Source organism: Camelus ferus, chromosome 19, assembly GCF_009834535.1.
Source record: "Camelus ferus isolate YT-003-E chromosome 19, BCGSAC_Cfer_1.0, whole genome shotgun sequence".
NCBI lineage: Eukaryota > Metazoa > Chordata > Mammalia > Artiodactyla > Camelidae > Camelus > Camelus ferus.
In genome coordinates, this window is record NC_045714.1 from 16,261,302 (window position 1) to 16,275,904 (window position 14,603).

A 14,603-nucleotide genomic window follows, 5' to 3' on the forward strand; every position below is an offset into this window, starting at 1 on the left:
CAGGCGCTCGGGTGCTCACGTAGAGTTTGGCCTCATTTCCACTAAAAAGAGCAGGATGCTGACCTGGGAGGGCTCCTCTGGGAGCGTTATCTTTTCACTGGTAAACTGATCAGCTCAAAGCCAGCCAGGCGCCCACTCTGGCTGAGCCTGCGGACAGAGCCAGGAGCTCCCGCTCTGCCCTTCACCCTGGACGCTAAAACCCACTGAGCGCAGCCCGGGGGAGGAGCGGCCCTCAGGCCGGGGACGCCGGCCACGCTCCAGGCCCCCGCGGCCAGGCTGGGGCCCCTCTGCGCTGGCTCGGAGCCCTCTCCTTCCTGGACACCTCTCCCGTCCTGCTCCCCCACTGACTGGCCGGTCCCCCAGGGAGCATTTCCCAGTAAATCACGTGTCATGAACCCTCACAACACTGTCCGCTCCTGGGAAACTCAACCTCAGACGCCTGTGTCCAACACAATGGAAAATACGCAAGTAAACACACACGACACAGAAACCACGGCCTCAGCACGGAGTCCTGGACGCTGACGGGGAGGAGGAGCATCCAGGCGCAACACCAGCTGCGGCGCAACCGCCCGGGACTGGGAGGCCCGGGTGCTAGGGACGGGGCAGGGACGGGGCAGGGACGGGGCGGGGGTTGGGGGGGCGGGCAGGGCACTGGACGGGGAGGCCTGGGTGCTGGGGACGGGGCAGGGCGGGCAGGGCACGGCTCACGGGCGCCCACGGGGCTGCACTTTACTGAACCCTCTTTGGGTGGGTGATCTGCTGCCTGACGGTATTTCAAAAGGGACAAAACCAGAAGCACTGGAAGAGGAGACACTAATGGACAAGCCTATAAAGGCTTAATTTCACCCCGACTTTCAAGAAGAACATGAGAGGAAAATCCCATACAATCTGCTGACGGACACGCCTCCAGACTCCGCCCTGCCCGGCCGGAGAGCGCTGGATGGTTTGCTGGGAGGACGCCGTCCTCTGGGAATTGACCTCAAGGCCCAGGCGGCCCACCCCATCTCACCCCGGCCTCCACCCCGGCCTCCCTGACACACCGCCTCTTTGCAGCTGTGGTTGGCAGCGTGGACCTCTGTGGGGCCTCTGAGGGGAGGTTACGATTCCAGCGACATGTTCTGTTTCTAAATATACTTCTTTCGGCCCCGAGGCCGGTCCCCTGACTTCACGTATTCTGCGCGTTTGATGACGGCACAGACCTCCACGGATCCCCTGGTGCCTCTCACCTTCCCAAACTTGAGGTTTCTTTCTCTCTTTCTTTTCTAATCGCAGGAGAGTCAGTTCACAATGTTGTGTCAAGGCCCGGGGCACAGCAGAGTAGTTCTGCCATACGTGCTCACACACGTCTCTTTCCGTTATCCGTCACTACAAGGTACGGAATATAGTTCCCTGCTCTGTACAGTAGGACCTTGCTTATCTACTTTATATAGACCAGTCAGTATCTGCAAATCTCAAACTCCCAATTTACCCCTCCCCCCCCTTCCCCTCCCTGGTAACCGTAAGTTTGTTTTCTATGTCTGTGAGTGTATTTCTGTTTTGTAAATAAATTCATTTGTGTCATTTTTTTAGATTCCACATATGAGTGATCTCATATAATATTTTTCTTTCTCCTTCTGGCTTACTTCACGTAGAATGACATTCTGCAGGAGCATCCATGTTGCTGCAAATGGCATTGTGTTGTCGGTTTTTATGGCTGAGTAGTATTCCATTGTATAAATATACCACCTCTTCTTTATCCAGTCACCTGTTGATGGACATTTAGGCTGTTTCCATGTTTTGGCTATTGTAAATAGTCCTGCTATGAACATTGGGGTGCAGGTGTCATCCTGAAGTAGGGTTCCTTCTGGGTATATGCCCAGGAGCAGGATTCCTGGTTCATATGGTAAGTCTATTTCTAGTCTTTTGAGGAATCTCCATACTGTTTTCCACAGTGGCTGCACCAAACTGCATTCCCACCAGCAGTGCAGGAGGGTTCCCTTTTCTCCACAGCCTTTCCAGCATTTGTCATTTGTGGATTTTTGAATGACGGCCATTCTGACTGGTGTGAGGTGATACCTCATAGTAGTTTTGATTTGCATTTCTCTGATAATTAGTGATACTGAGCATTTTTTCATGTGCCTATTGATCATTTGTATGTCTTCACTGGAGAACTGCTTGTTTGGGTCTTCTGCCCTTTTTGGAGTGGGTGGTTTGCTTTTTTGGTGTTAAGCTGTGTGAGCTGTTTGCATGTGCTGGAAGCTAAGCCCTTGTCAGTCGCATCATTACCTCCTCTGGTGATGACCTGTAGAAATCACCCCTGAAAGCACAGCCTCCTGCGATTGATGTTCCGGCTGGAAGAGGTAGTTCTCCTGCTGCCCCAGCGATGGGCTCGTGGTACACGACGCGGCTCCCAGCATCCTTCCTCCTGGAACCCTCAGCCAGCCCCGACCCCCGGGACGGCCGAGGTGGGACCACCCCTCTTCCTCCCCCTGCTGAGCAGGGACAGCCACTCATGGAAGGTGAGCCCGGACAGGGACCCTCAGCACTTTGGATGGCGAGGTCTTTTTCTTCCTCCTCAGTGTCTGTCTCCTGCAGGTGAGGACACGCACCGGCCACGCCCCGCTGCCCGGGCCACAGGGCGAGGTGCCGGCTCTCCCTCCGAACAGACAGAGTCTCTCTCACTGTCCATCGGTTCGACCCTCTGAACATCCTCACACGAGCCTCATGCCTCTTGTCACAGAAGTCAAGCTTCACGCAAGTGCCCGGGAGCCGGTCCCCAGCCCATCAGCTTCCTTCTGCCTCTCGGAGCCCAAGATGCACCCAAACTGCCTGTGAGTTTCCTTCTGTTTTAAAGAAACATCGTGAGATGGTTTGCGAGGGGGAAAAATGGAAAGTATCGACTCTTATAAAATTGGGCTCACCCTGGATTTTTGCGTTTATTCTGCTATTGTTTTCCTGCAGCAGGACAGACAGAAAGTTACAAGAACCACGGCACAAGGGCAACGCTCCCCGAGGCCCCAAAGCCGGGCGTCATCACCAGTGCCTTGAGTTCAGAGGAGGTGCTTCCTCTAACAAACTGGAGCTCTTGTTACGACACACCGAGTGGGAGGGCATCGTGGTCCACGCCGGCCAAGGTTAGGGGGCCTTCCGGGGCCTTCCGCACACGTGCAGGCCACCGAACACGGAAGTCAGCGGCAGGCCCACGAGGAGACCCGTTTCACGAACCATCGAGCAGAAACTGCGTCTCCAAAGGGTCCTTTTGGGGCTGGGTTTTGTTCACGTGACTTGCTTGAAACGGATGAAACTTCAGCTAAGCCTGGGGAGGATTTATGGAACCGCAGTTTGGGTTAGCATCACGTTTACTGGTATTTGCTCCAAAGCGGGCCTGGGAGGGGCTTCCGGGGTCCGGGCCCTTCCTTTCACTGTCATCCGAGACACCTTCACCGTGTGCGCGTCTGGCTCCCAGCGCCCTGCAAGCGCACGGAGCCGGTTCCATCACAATGCGTGCAGCCTCACAGGAGGAAGGTTCTCGCCCTCTGGTGACGACTCCCTTCGCGGACGTGGCCACAGATAACAGCTCTCTCCTCTCCCCAGGTCTGAGCAGGGGCCCAGAAGCCACAGCCAAGAGAGCTGAGAGGCGCGAGCTGGAGAAAGTTCAGAGGCTTTTGTTTCCCGAGCGCACAGATTTGGTGTGATGCCCCCACCCTTCTGCTTACCGGAAAGTGTCTTGGAGAAATACGACAAACGGTCCCCTCGTGTTATTATGACAGATGGGTTTCTCAGCTTACAGAGTCTCTCCAAATCAGATTGGCTGTAATTACACACACCAGTGCCTTTTCCTGGCATATGTAAGATGACGCTATAAAGGTGTTGATTTTTATTGGGCCAGAAACATGCCGTAAGCCCACTTTTAAATGAGAGTCTTCCTTGACACAGAAAAGTAAAATGGTAGGTGGCATGCTACGACTCCAGTCATGTTTATATTTCACGTCGTATTCCTGGATTTGTCTTTGGAAATCTTAAGTGTTTAGCACGCCCTCAAAATACTTATTTCGTAAAGGTAAATGTAATTTCCAGATGTGGACGTAGGTCATATTATTGAAAGATAATTCATTCGATTGAAATTCTTAACCTAACCCCGAGCCATCTGTGGACATCTGAACATATTCTTTGTCCGTATCTTGCGTCTGCAGAAAAATGCACCTAGCATTTCAGACAACACCCTGTGAGGCTTCTGGGGGCACAGCCAGCAGGTGGGCAAGTCGGAGAAATGGCTGGACAAAACTGTCAACAATCCATGGGCACGCTTTAAATTCTGAGACAGAAACAAACTCTACGCTAAAAGGTGGGAAAAGATACCTCATGCAAACGGTGATAACAAGACCGCTGGAGTAGCGGCGCCAACGTCACACAAAACAGACCCGAAGGCGAGACGTATTATCAGCCACCAGGAGGGGCATTTCACCGTGATAAGACGGTCGGCACTTCAGCAAGATACGATAATTACAAATGTACATGCACCGAGCAGCAGAGCCCAACGTTTGTGAAGCAAAACCACACAGAACGGATGGGACAGCCAGGCAGACAAGCAGTAAGAACAGGAAGCGCGAACAGCACGGCCAGCGGGACCCGACAGACGCTCAGCGGACTCGTCACACAGAGACAAGCACGTGTGCCCCCACGCGGGCGTGAGGTGCATCCCCAGAGCAAGGACGTGTGAGGCCACACCTCGCATCTCAGCACACGGAGAAGAGGAATTACACAGACTCCGTCTTCAACCACGTGAAGCTAAACTGGGAGTAAACGACAGGCAGAATGTGGGAAGTCCCCAAGTGTGTGGAAGGTAAACAACACTTTTATGAAGAACCCATTAGTATAAAAAGAAATCACAACGAGGCTAGAAGCTATTCTGAGCTAACTAGAAAATGAAGACACAATCCATCCGATTTACAGGATGCAGTTAAAACAGGATTTGAAAGTTGTAGCTTTATTACTATTTTTTTAAATTGAAGTACAGTCAGTTACAATGTGTCAATTTCTGGGGTACAGCACCACGTCCCAGTCCTGCACATACAGACGTGTATTCATTTTCATACTCTTTTTCATTAAAGGTTGTTACAAGATATTGAACGTAGCTCCCTGTGCTCTACAGAAATCTGTTGTTTATCTATTTTTATATATAGCGGCTAATATTTGTAAATCTGAAATTCCCTAATTTATCCCTTCCCATCCCCTTTCCCCTGGTAACCATAAAATTGTTTACTGTGTCTGTGAGTCTGTTTCTGTTTTGTAGATGAGCTCATTAGTGTCCTCTTTTTCCTTTTTTTGTGTTTTTAAGATTCCACACATGAGTGCTATCATGTGGTATTTTTCTTTCTCTTTCTGGCTGACTTCACTTAGAATGACATTCTCCAGGAACATCCATGTTGCTGCAAATGGTATTATTTCATTCTTTTTTATGGCTGAGTAGTATTCCATTGTATAAATATACCACAGCTTCTTTATCGAGTCACCTGTCGATGGGCACTTAGGTTGTTTCCATGTCTTGGCTGTTGTATATAGTGCTGCTATGGAAGTTATAGCTTTAAGTACATGTAATACAGAAGAAAAAAAATCTCAAACTGAGAACTAAGGTCCTACCTAAAGAAACTAGATTAAAAAAGAACAAATTTATCCCATAGGAAACAGAGGCAAAAAATCATAAATATCTGAGTGCAAATCATTGAAGTGGAAAACAGAAAAGCCAGAGGCAAGTCAAGAGGAACCAGAGGTCAGTGGCTTGAGGAGGTGAACAAAATTGATAACCCTGTGGCCAGACTGACCGAGGGAAAAGTGGAAAAACTCAACTCACCAAAATTAGGCACGAAAGAGGAGACGTCACCAACTGTACAGAAAGTAAGACTTAAATGGAAAGTTATGAATGACATTATGCCGACAAGTTAGGGCGACGTCGCTAAAAAGCAAGTTCCTAGCGTGACACAAATGACAAAACTGAGCCAAGAAGAAAGGAAACCCTGAAGATTTTCTTCACAGCAACAAAGAAACAGGTCTGACCAGAAAGCGGAGATCTTCCCGCAGAGAAGAGCCCGGCGCAGAGGAGTCTCGGTGACGGCAGACACACACTCGAAAAGAAAAAACACTGATGCAGGGTCTTGCGGAGAGAAGAGGAGCCGCTTCCCGGGTCAGCCTGGGGGCCAGGCCACCCTGACACCAGAGCCAGACAAAGACACGGGGGAGGAAGACTGCAGACCAAGAGCCTCGTGCGCAGAAACCAAAGCCCCCACTGAGCCGCCAGCACGGAGAGCCCAGCGGTACTTGGGGGGGGGGGGTCCTCTGCCCTGGCCTCGGGGCGTTCGTCCCCAAACGTAGGGACTGTCTGATGCATGAAAGTCAGTTAATGAAATGGTCACGTCCACAGAGTAAGGGACCCAAAAGGCCACCGTGATGACACAGAAAAAGCATTTGTTGGAACTAAACACCCACTTTTTATATTAAAACCCCTGCCCTTGGGTCTCCGCCCTGAGGTGACTCCCAGGCTCCGCTGAGTCTCCACCAGCACGGCCTGGTCTCCTTCCTCTTCAACCCAGAGCACTTGGGCGGTTAACCGCCTCGGACAGCAGCGCGCCGGCTCCTTGGGAAAGGCCTGGACACATGTGCCTGCCCCCCAGCCCTGACCCTGCGTCCTCTGCGGGGGACGCATCCCTCCACCTACGAAACGCACTCACCCATCAAAGCCACAAACAGACCTCCTTTCCCTCCCTCCTGAGGCCCTTCCCTCCCGCCCCACGTCCTGGGAGAGCCGGCTCCAGCCTGCAGAGAAGGGACCGCCCCAGGCTGGGGTGGACGTGTGACCTCCGCTCAGACCCAGCGGCATCTCCCCCTCCCCGCCCGGGGCTGCTGTGTGATCTCTGAGCGTGTGGTCCGGGGCCGGCCGCCCTCCTGTCTACTGAAGACAGGACTCAGAGATAATTCGGCTCATCTGCCCTTAAACCATCAACTTCAACTATTTCTTCCAGCAGGTCAGCTATTTCTGGAATAGCAAACCAAAGAAGCCACTCATGGCAGCAAACATGTCCCCAGCTGTCCCCACACATGCACTCCCAGCCTCATGTGACCTGGGACCACGCGCCCTCCCTCACCTGCTCACTTTGCTGGAGACACTCTCCCCTGTGGCCGCGGGGACAGCAGGGTCCCCGCCAAGTGGGCAGCACTGTCAACCCTAATCCCTCAGCCCTGCCCAACGGCCGCAACCACGGGTCCTCACTGACCAGAGTCCCTGTGGCCTGGACCTCGCCTCCACCTCCATCCTTCCGTCTTCCACAAATATTCCGAGTGAGGGGCACCCAAGGCCTTGGTTTCTCTGCACTGTCCCACCCTGGCGCTCCGCCGCACGCCGCACGCCGCCCGCGGCCCGTCCCCAGGGCCCACGGCGGTCGCAAGCCCTGACCTCCAGCTCCTGGAACTCCTCCTCCTCCTCCACGTCATAGGACAGCGTGTGGATTTTCATGTCTTCGGCCGAGAGGTCGATGAACTTGCTGTCGGGGTACTCCAGGCTCTCTTTGGGGGGCGACCGGTCCTCGATGAAGGTGGTCTCACAGCAGTCGGCGGCCACGCCGTCCCCCCAGGAGCGCAGCACACCCTCGGAGTAGAGGATGATGTTGGGGCGGTAGTGGGACTCCACCGACTGCTGGAGGGTGTTGGGGTCCAGCAGCTGCTGGAGCGGCTCGTTCCTGCTGCCGTGCAGGGCGGCCGGGGCTGCGCTGTCTGCCCCCCGGCCGCCCTGGCACTGGTGTGCGGGGTACACGGACGCCCGGCCGTCCCTGCTCTCGGCCGTGAAGCTCCGGGTGTTGATCAAGCCGTTCCTCCTGCCGGCCTCGCTGAGCTTGCCGCGCACCAGCACGCTCTCCTGCTCCAGGACGCTGGCCATGGCGCTGGCCCTGCCGGCCGGGAGGCAGGCTGGAGGGCTGGACACGAGGGTCACGCTCGCCTCACAGGGCCCATTTCTCCTGAAGGAGGAGGACACACAGATGAGACAAGAAAACCACACCCGAAAAGCTGCCCATTGTCCAGACCCGAGTTGTTTCGGCATGGCCGCGTCGCTGGTCCGGCGGTCCCTCGTCTGCCAGTTTCAGGAGGACTCCCCAGGCACCCGGCCAGCGAGAGCCTTCCACACACCTCTGCAAAGTCTCTGCTTCCAGATGAAGGAGACGCTGCAGGAACTGGAACCACTGCAGCTTGAGAGAAACCCGTGGTCCCAGCTGCCCCCGGACTCCACGTGGGCCCCCCACCAGCCCGGCCACGGGGACATGGGGCTGGTTCCCCCCCAGACCCCCATGTGGACCCCCACACCAGCCTGGTCTCGGGGACATGGGGCTGGTCCCCCCAGACCCCCATGTGGACCCCCACACCAGCCTGGTCTCGGGGACATGGGGCTGGTCCCCCCAGACCCCCATGTGGACCCCCACACCAGCCTGGCCATGGGGCCATGGGGCTGGTCCCCCCAGACCCCCACGTGGACCCCCACACCAGCCTGGCCACTGGGACATGGGGCTGGTTCCCCCCCAGACCCCCACGTGGACCCCCACACCAGCCTGGCCTCGGGGACATGGGGCTGGTTCCCCCAGACCCCCACGTGGAACCCTACACCAGCCTAGCCACAGGGAGATGGGGCTGGTTACCCCCCCAGACCCCCATGTGGACCCCCACACCATCCTGGCCTCGGGGACATGGGGCTGGTTCCCCCAGACCCCCACGTGGACCCCCACACCAGCCTGGCCTCGGGGACATGGGGCTGGTTCCCTCAGACCCCCACGTGGACCCCTACACCAGCCTAGCCACAGGGAGATGGGGCTGGTCCCCCCGGCCCACGGCTCCTCATCCGAGCAGACAACATGCACCAAGGAAGGAAGGGTTTCCCCGACGTCCCACACAGACTTGGAAGATGTGTGATGGGAGACCCACACTAACTGTGCGTGGACAGACATCCCCACAGGCGAAGGGAATCCCACGCGCACATTCCAGGACATTCTAACGCGCGTATTAGAATTCACTCAACGCTCACACACGCCACCGGCCTTCAGCAGGGGCCCAGGAAGCGGACTGGAAATTTCCCTGCCTCAATGGTGCTCAACCTAGAGGAACGTCCAGGTTCCTGGGGTACAATTAAGACAGCTTCTAAACGCTTCTCCCTAGATCGTGGGCCTTCCTAGAGTTTCAAATGTTAAGAAAAAGGAGACACCCAAGCCAAGCGTTTTGGAGGCAAGTTTCCCTCAAGGTAAGAACTGTTCTGTAGGAAAAGGTTCCACCTTGGGGCTTTGGGGTGCTCTGACTTTCTATGTGATTTAAGAATTGTCTTCCGTGACAGCTGCTTTATTTAGGGGGGAGCTACAGGAATCTGAAATTCCAGACTGAGCAGAGGAGGAGAGAGAGGAGTAACTGGAAAACAGCAATTCGACAGCATTGACAGGTGACCAGGGTGTCACCAAGGTGACACTGTGACAAACGAAGAGAGGTGAGAAAGCAGTGCAGACCCTGCTGTGCGCTGAGACGTGCTCGTCCCTGGGGACACAGTGCAGTCAGAGCCGGAACCACTGAGCGCGCTCTGAGCTCCCGGGAAGCTCGCTGTGTGTGAGCACGGCCCCTGTGCCTGGTCACCTCCCAGCCAGCACGGCACGATTATCCACGTGTTTCTGGTCCACACGCCTGGCTTCTCTGATCTTCCTCCTTCCACGGAGAAGCCGCCGGGCTGATCTCAAAGCCGGGCCCTTGTGCGGGGTGGACATCCCACCAAGGCCAGAATAATCTTCTTGGGAGCATCACGCAACTGACGTTCGGTGGCACTTGTTCAAGTTCCTCCTCCTGGACGGAGTCACCTACTCCACCAGCCAGTCTCCCCTCCCTGTTCAGCTGCGCCCCCAGCAGCCGTGCTCTGGTTCCTCCGACAGCATCCTTCTCTGCCAGCATGACCGCTACCAACGCCACCTCCCCGTTCAGCCCCGCCCGGCGCCCAAGACCAGGGAACCACGGTTACTCCCACCCCTAACGCCTGGTCCGCGGCACGGACCCCGTGAACGCCTGCTGAACAACAGTCTCAAGGGTTGCAGGTTAGAGGACCCCCCCAGAAGAACCCCCGAGCTGCCGCTGCCCCGGGGGGGGGGTGGGAGCCCCAGCGCCCTGGGGCAGGCGCAGCTCCGTCTCCACCCGAGCTGAGCTGCGGCTGGGAACGCGGCGTCGGTCCCGCCCGGGCCTGTCAGGGCCTGGAGCCGCCGAGCCGGAATCCGCACTAACAGGAGCAGGGGGGCTTCCCTGCACCTTGATGTGAGGGGCCCTCAGCCAGCAGCGCAGGTCTGGCTGTTGTAGACACAACATTGCTGCTGAGCAGTTTGCAGCAACCTTTTTAAAAGTATTAAAACAAATATATACAACAGTGTACATTCTTGAGGAACTTACTTCCTTCTTGAAGCGAACCCTTCAGCGGGGGTGTCATAGATTACGAGCATATCTGAGCAGAGGGGCTGAGGTGGGTGGAGCTTCATCTCTGTCACGTCAGCATCCTTCAGCACCATTTCCTGGAACCGCCTGCCTGCCGCGTGCGTTGAGCTCAGCCCACAGTTCCACCTGCTCGTTTCTCCTGTGTGGATTTCTGCCCGCTCCGACCTGACAGAGCCTCTCCCCAGCCGGAGTCAGCAGCCCAGAGACAAAACAGGACCGGGCTCAGCCTCCGGGGTCCTCAGGGCGCGCGCTCGAGTCTCACCCAGCGACCGCGCCGCTCGCCTACGGCTCTTTGTAACAGACACAGAATTACGTAATGCAATGGTTATATTATGTAACAGGCAACACTTCACTTGTCCCTCAGTCTATGAAATACAGAACCAGGAGCTGCAAAGAGGAGAACCTCTGGATCGTTATTCCGGCTTGAACAGCCCCTGCTCCGTCCAGGACGCCGCCTGCCTTCTGCCGACTCGCCTTCTGGCCGCATCAGCAGGCGGCTGCCCACCTCGTCCCCGGGTGGGGGCCCGGCGCGTCTCCCCGCGGCGGCCGAGGCCGTGGCCAGCCATGCGGTGCCGACGTCGCGCCCGCCCGCGCCCGCCCGCCTCCTTCCGTAGGGCTCGCTCGGAGCCCGGCGCCAGGAGCCGCCGCCCCGGGGCCGGGGAACCACAGGCGGACGAGGACACTGACGGGCAGTGGAGGGAAACCAGCAAAGGCCGGCAGGCGAGCCGGCGCACCCTTCACGTGTGAGGAACATGCCTTGCCTTGTGTCGAGGCTGTCGGGCACACGGAGGGCTAAGGCGAGAGGCCGGAGGCAGGGAGGGAGCCTCAGCGTTGCTGCTCAACGCCTGTGCCGTCTCTGGCGCGTTGCTCACGGAAGCGGCCTCGCTGACGACGCGGCAGAGTGAGGAAGGCATCAAGGTCTCCCTGCTCGTGGCCCGCGAGTCTCAGGGCTTTAGGGGTCAGAGGGGGCTTCTCTGGAGGCAGTGAAAACCTCACAAAGACCCCAACAGTGCAGCTTTCAGTTCAATAAAATACACATTTATCGACTGCTGACGGTCACGAGGCACAGCATCAGATCAAACGCTGGATCAAGGAAAAGCAAAGCCACTACGCCGTAACAGTAGTTGGACAACGAACATGCCCGGAAGTCAGGCCCACGTGACCCGGAGAGCTACATTTCACAAAGAGCTAAAAGGGTCGGGAAAATGGGAGAAATCGTGAAGAACAAGGGAAACCAGAACTGGGGAAGTAATCAGAAGCAACAGAATTTGAGAAAAGTACGTGAACAGAACTCAGGGAAGAGACAGAAGTAAAAAACAAAGTAATTTCAGAAACCAAGGCCAACCCAGAGGGAACAGGACTGGATAAACACAGTGAATCATCCCTTAAGAGAAACAGCAGATGGAAAACAGAAAAATGTTTTAAATTAAAAAGCGTGACTACTTCAATTTATATGAAATTCCACAGCAGACAAAGTGCTCCGACGTGGACGCAGAGCACTGCCTGGATCAGCGCAGAGGACCATTTTGTGCGGAGGGAGATGCAGTCCCCGCGTCCCAGGAAGGCAGAGGGGACTCGGACGCACGCGCTCGCTACCAGACCTCAGCACCAGAGTGTGCGTTTCCCCGTGTGCGTGTCAAGTTCTGGGAATATTTTGAAAGAAAGTGATAAATGCAGAATAAAGGCAAAGACAACCCACCAAGCACATAAAAGGAAGCTGCGGAGAAGAGAGACAGTGGACAAGGCCCAACACGGCAACTAGGACTTGAGAAAACGATCCTGTAGTTAACGCTGAAAGGCTCAGCCGGCGCCCAGGAGAGCGGCCGGAGGAAGCCCAGCCCCGGTTAAGTCATAGCACTTCTACTAAGGGGTGAAGGGAAACAAGCAAGGACACCTTCGGTTACTCAGCAGAAAAGCCTGGGACCCTCAAAGGGGTCAGGAGATCAGACTGTCATCGGACTTGTCCACGAAAGGCTGCGGAGCAGAAGCCGGTGGAGGAGCCCCCGGAAGACTCGAGGCAGGAAAGCGAGTCAGAGACGTCACAGCGACTCAGACTGACCTGAGCTGAAGGCCCGCGGGCCGCAGACGCGGTCGGCCCACGGCGCCTCCTGCGGAATCAGCAGCGAACCTGGCCACGCAGCGACCAGAGGGGCGGGCGGCCGGCGCCAGGCGGGTGTTGGCGGCTGCGAGCCCTGTGGGAACAAAGACACGGACTGGACGCCGTCGGGCGGGAACCGCGTCACCCCGGAGAGGCCTTCCTGCCGAACACACACCACACGACACAGCACAGCACAGCCTTACTTTCTTCTTGTCTCCACATCTAACTACCAGTTACAGGACATTCAGACGACAGAGGAACATGTCAAATGTTCAAACACGTGGGTGTACGAAGCCAGCAAAGGCCGGAACGGGGACGCCCCTACGGGAAAAATGACCCCAGAATCGCAAGGATCACGGGACGGGGGTCTACGGATTTAACAGACTTGGGCAGCTGAGCCACGAACTGCATATATCAATCTTGTTTGGGTCTAATTCCAACAGATGAGCTGAGATTTTTTAACTGTATGTGTGTGTGTGCACAGGCATATACGTGCACTCACACGCACACGTGCACACACACGTGTCTCCCTACATTTCTGCATATTTCTGTTTTTTATACACTGCGCACATGTACAGTTACACACTGAGACCAGGGAGCAATGAGGACGCTGCCTAGACAGCAGACACAGAGATGTTATGTAATTTTTTTTAGGCGTTGCTAATTTTTGGAAGGTTATAATGAGGATTAAAAAAGAGCTACCTACTTTCAGAGACTCATATCAAAGCATTTACACGGTGTTTACAGGTGAAACAGCTGACTGAACGTCTGGGATTTGTTTAAAGATCGCCTGTAGAGGGAGGAGGCGGGCTCCAGAGAGAACGAGGTTGGCCGTGAGTCGATAGTCAGCGAGGCTGGCTGATGGGCACCTGGGGTCTGCTATCCAGTTCTCTCTACTTCCATGTATGTCGGAAATCTTCTATAATAAAGGGTTTTAAAAGCCAGCAGGTGACGACGTGTCAGAGCCATGTTCCAGGCAGAGGGAACGGCGTGGAACGGAGGCCCAGAGGCAGGACGGGCACGGGCGGTGTTGGGGAGACCCTGGCAGAGGGGCCGGGGGCCAGGAGAAGGGCGGCGCTTCTCTGGAGGGTCCTGGGTGCCACTGCACACATCAGACACCTACTGTCATGGACTCTGGGCCACCTGCTCCAACGACGCTGTGTGTGTTGTTGAAGTATGGCTCCCAGGGGCCGTGATGTCACAGAGGCAGCCGGGCAGCCGGGCTGGGGACAGTGTGGGTGATGGGCCTGGGAGGGAGCCCCGGGCACACTGGTGACATGGCCGGGGTGCAGTTGGGAACCCTCCAAGCTCAGCTGCTTTGACGCAGCCAGAGGGGCCGATGTCTGTAGGACCCTCAGGGCGGCACAACCTGGGAGAGCACAGATCACGACGTCGTCTCTCTGACAACAGGTGGTACAGAGGTGCTCTGAGTAGCCAGGTCCGTGGCTGGAGTTTCCACAACTGTGAGCATTTCGCGTATGGCCCAGAACAGAGTGGCTGCAAGCAGAGGGGGGTCTCCCCCACATCAGCTAGACCAGAGAAACCCCATGGTCAGACGGGCCATGCAACGTGCGGACGGAGGGGGCCCTGAGCCTGCCTCCTCGCTGAGCGGGGAGCTGCGACCCCAACGCGGCTGGTGCCTCAGAGTCAGGCGGCCCGGGCTGCAGCCTCCACCTCTGCCTTCCCCGTCGGAGGCAGATCTGAGCAGGGCTGCGCTCCGTCGGCATCTGTCCCACGAGGAACACCGCTGTTAAGGAATCTGAGCGTCCCCTGTTTTTTTGGCTTAAACATCAATGCCTTTATTATTGCAAAATGCAGAGTAACATGAGGCATGCAGCTGGTGGCCTGGAACCCCGTGTCACGATGACGGCAGAATTATACCCAGACCTGTCCGCGTAGAAACCGGGACGGTACCTTCCACGCTGCATTTCTCTCAAGCTCACTTCTAATGTTTAACAGATGCTTTGCTCTGAGGAAATAACTAGGAAGAAAAATCAAAAGACAGTTTTGGAAACCAGAGTGGTAAGTGTCATCC

At 56.1% G+C, this 14,603-nt stretch overlaps 1 protein-coding gene across 2 annotated transcripts in view; it reads right to left on the minus strand.

Annotated features, from left to right (window-relative positions):
* Positions 1-14,603, minus strand: part of SYNDIG1 (synapse differentiation inducing 1) — a 65,158-nt gene that overhangs the window by 18,960 nt on the left and 31,595 nt on the right. For both annotated transcript variants that reach the window (XM_032461705.1, XM_032461706.1), the window contains exon 2: positions 7,427-7,985. In XM_032461705.1, the coding sequence (XP_032317596.1) occupies positions 7,427-7,906 (480 nt within the window). In that variant the 5' untranslated portion in view covers positions 7,907-7,985. The remainder of the gene's footprint in view (positions 1-7,426; positions 7,986-14,603) is intronic.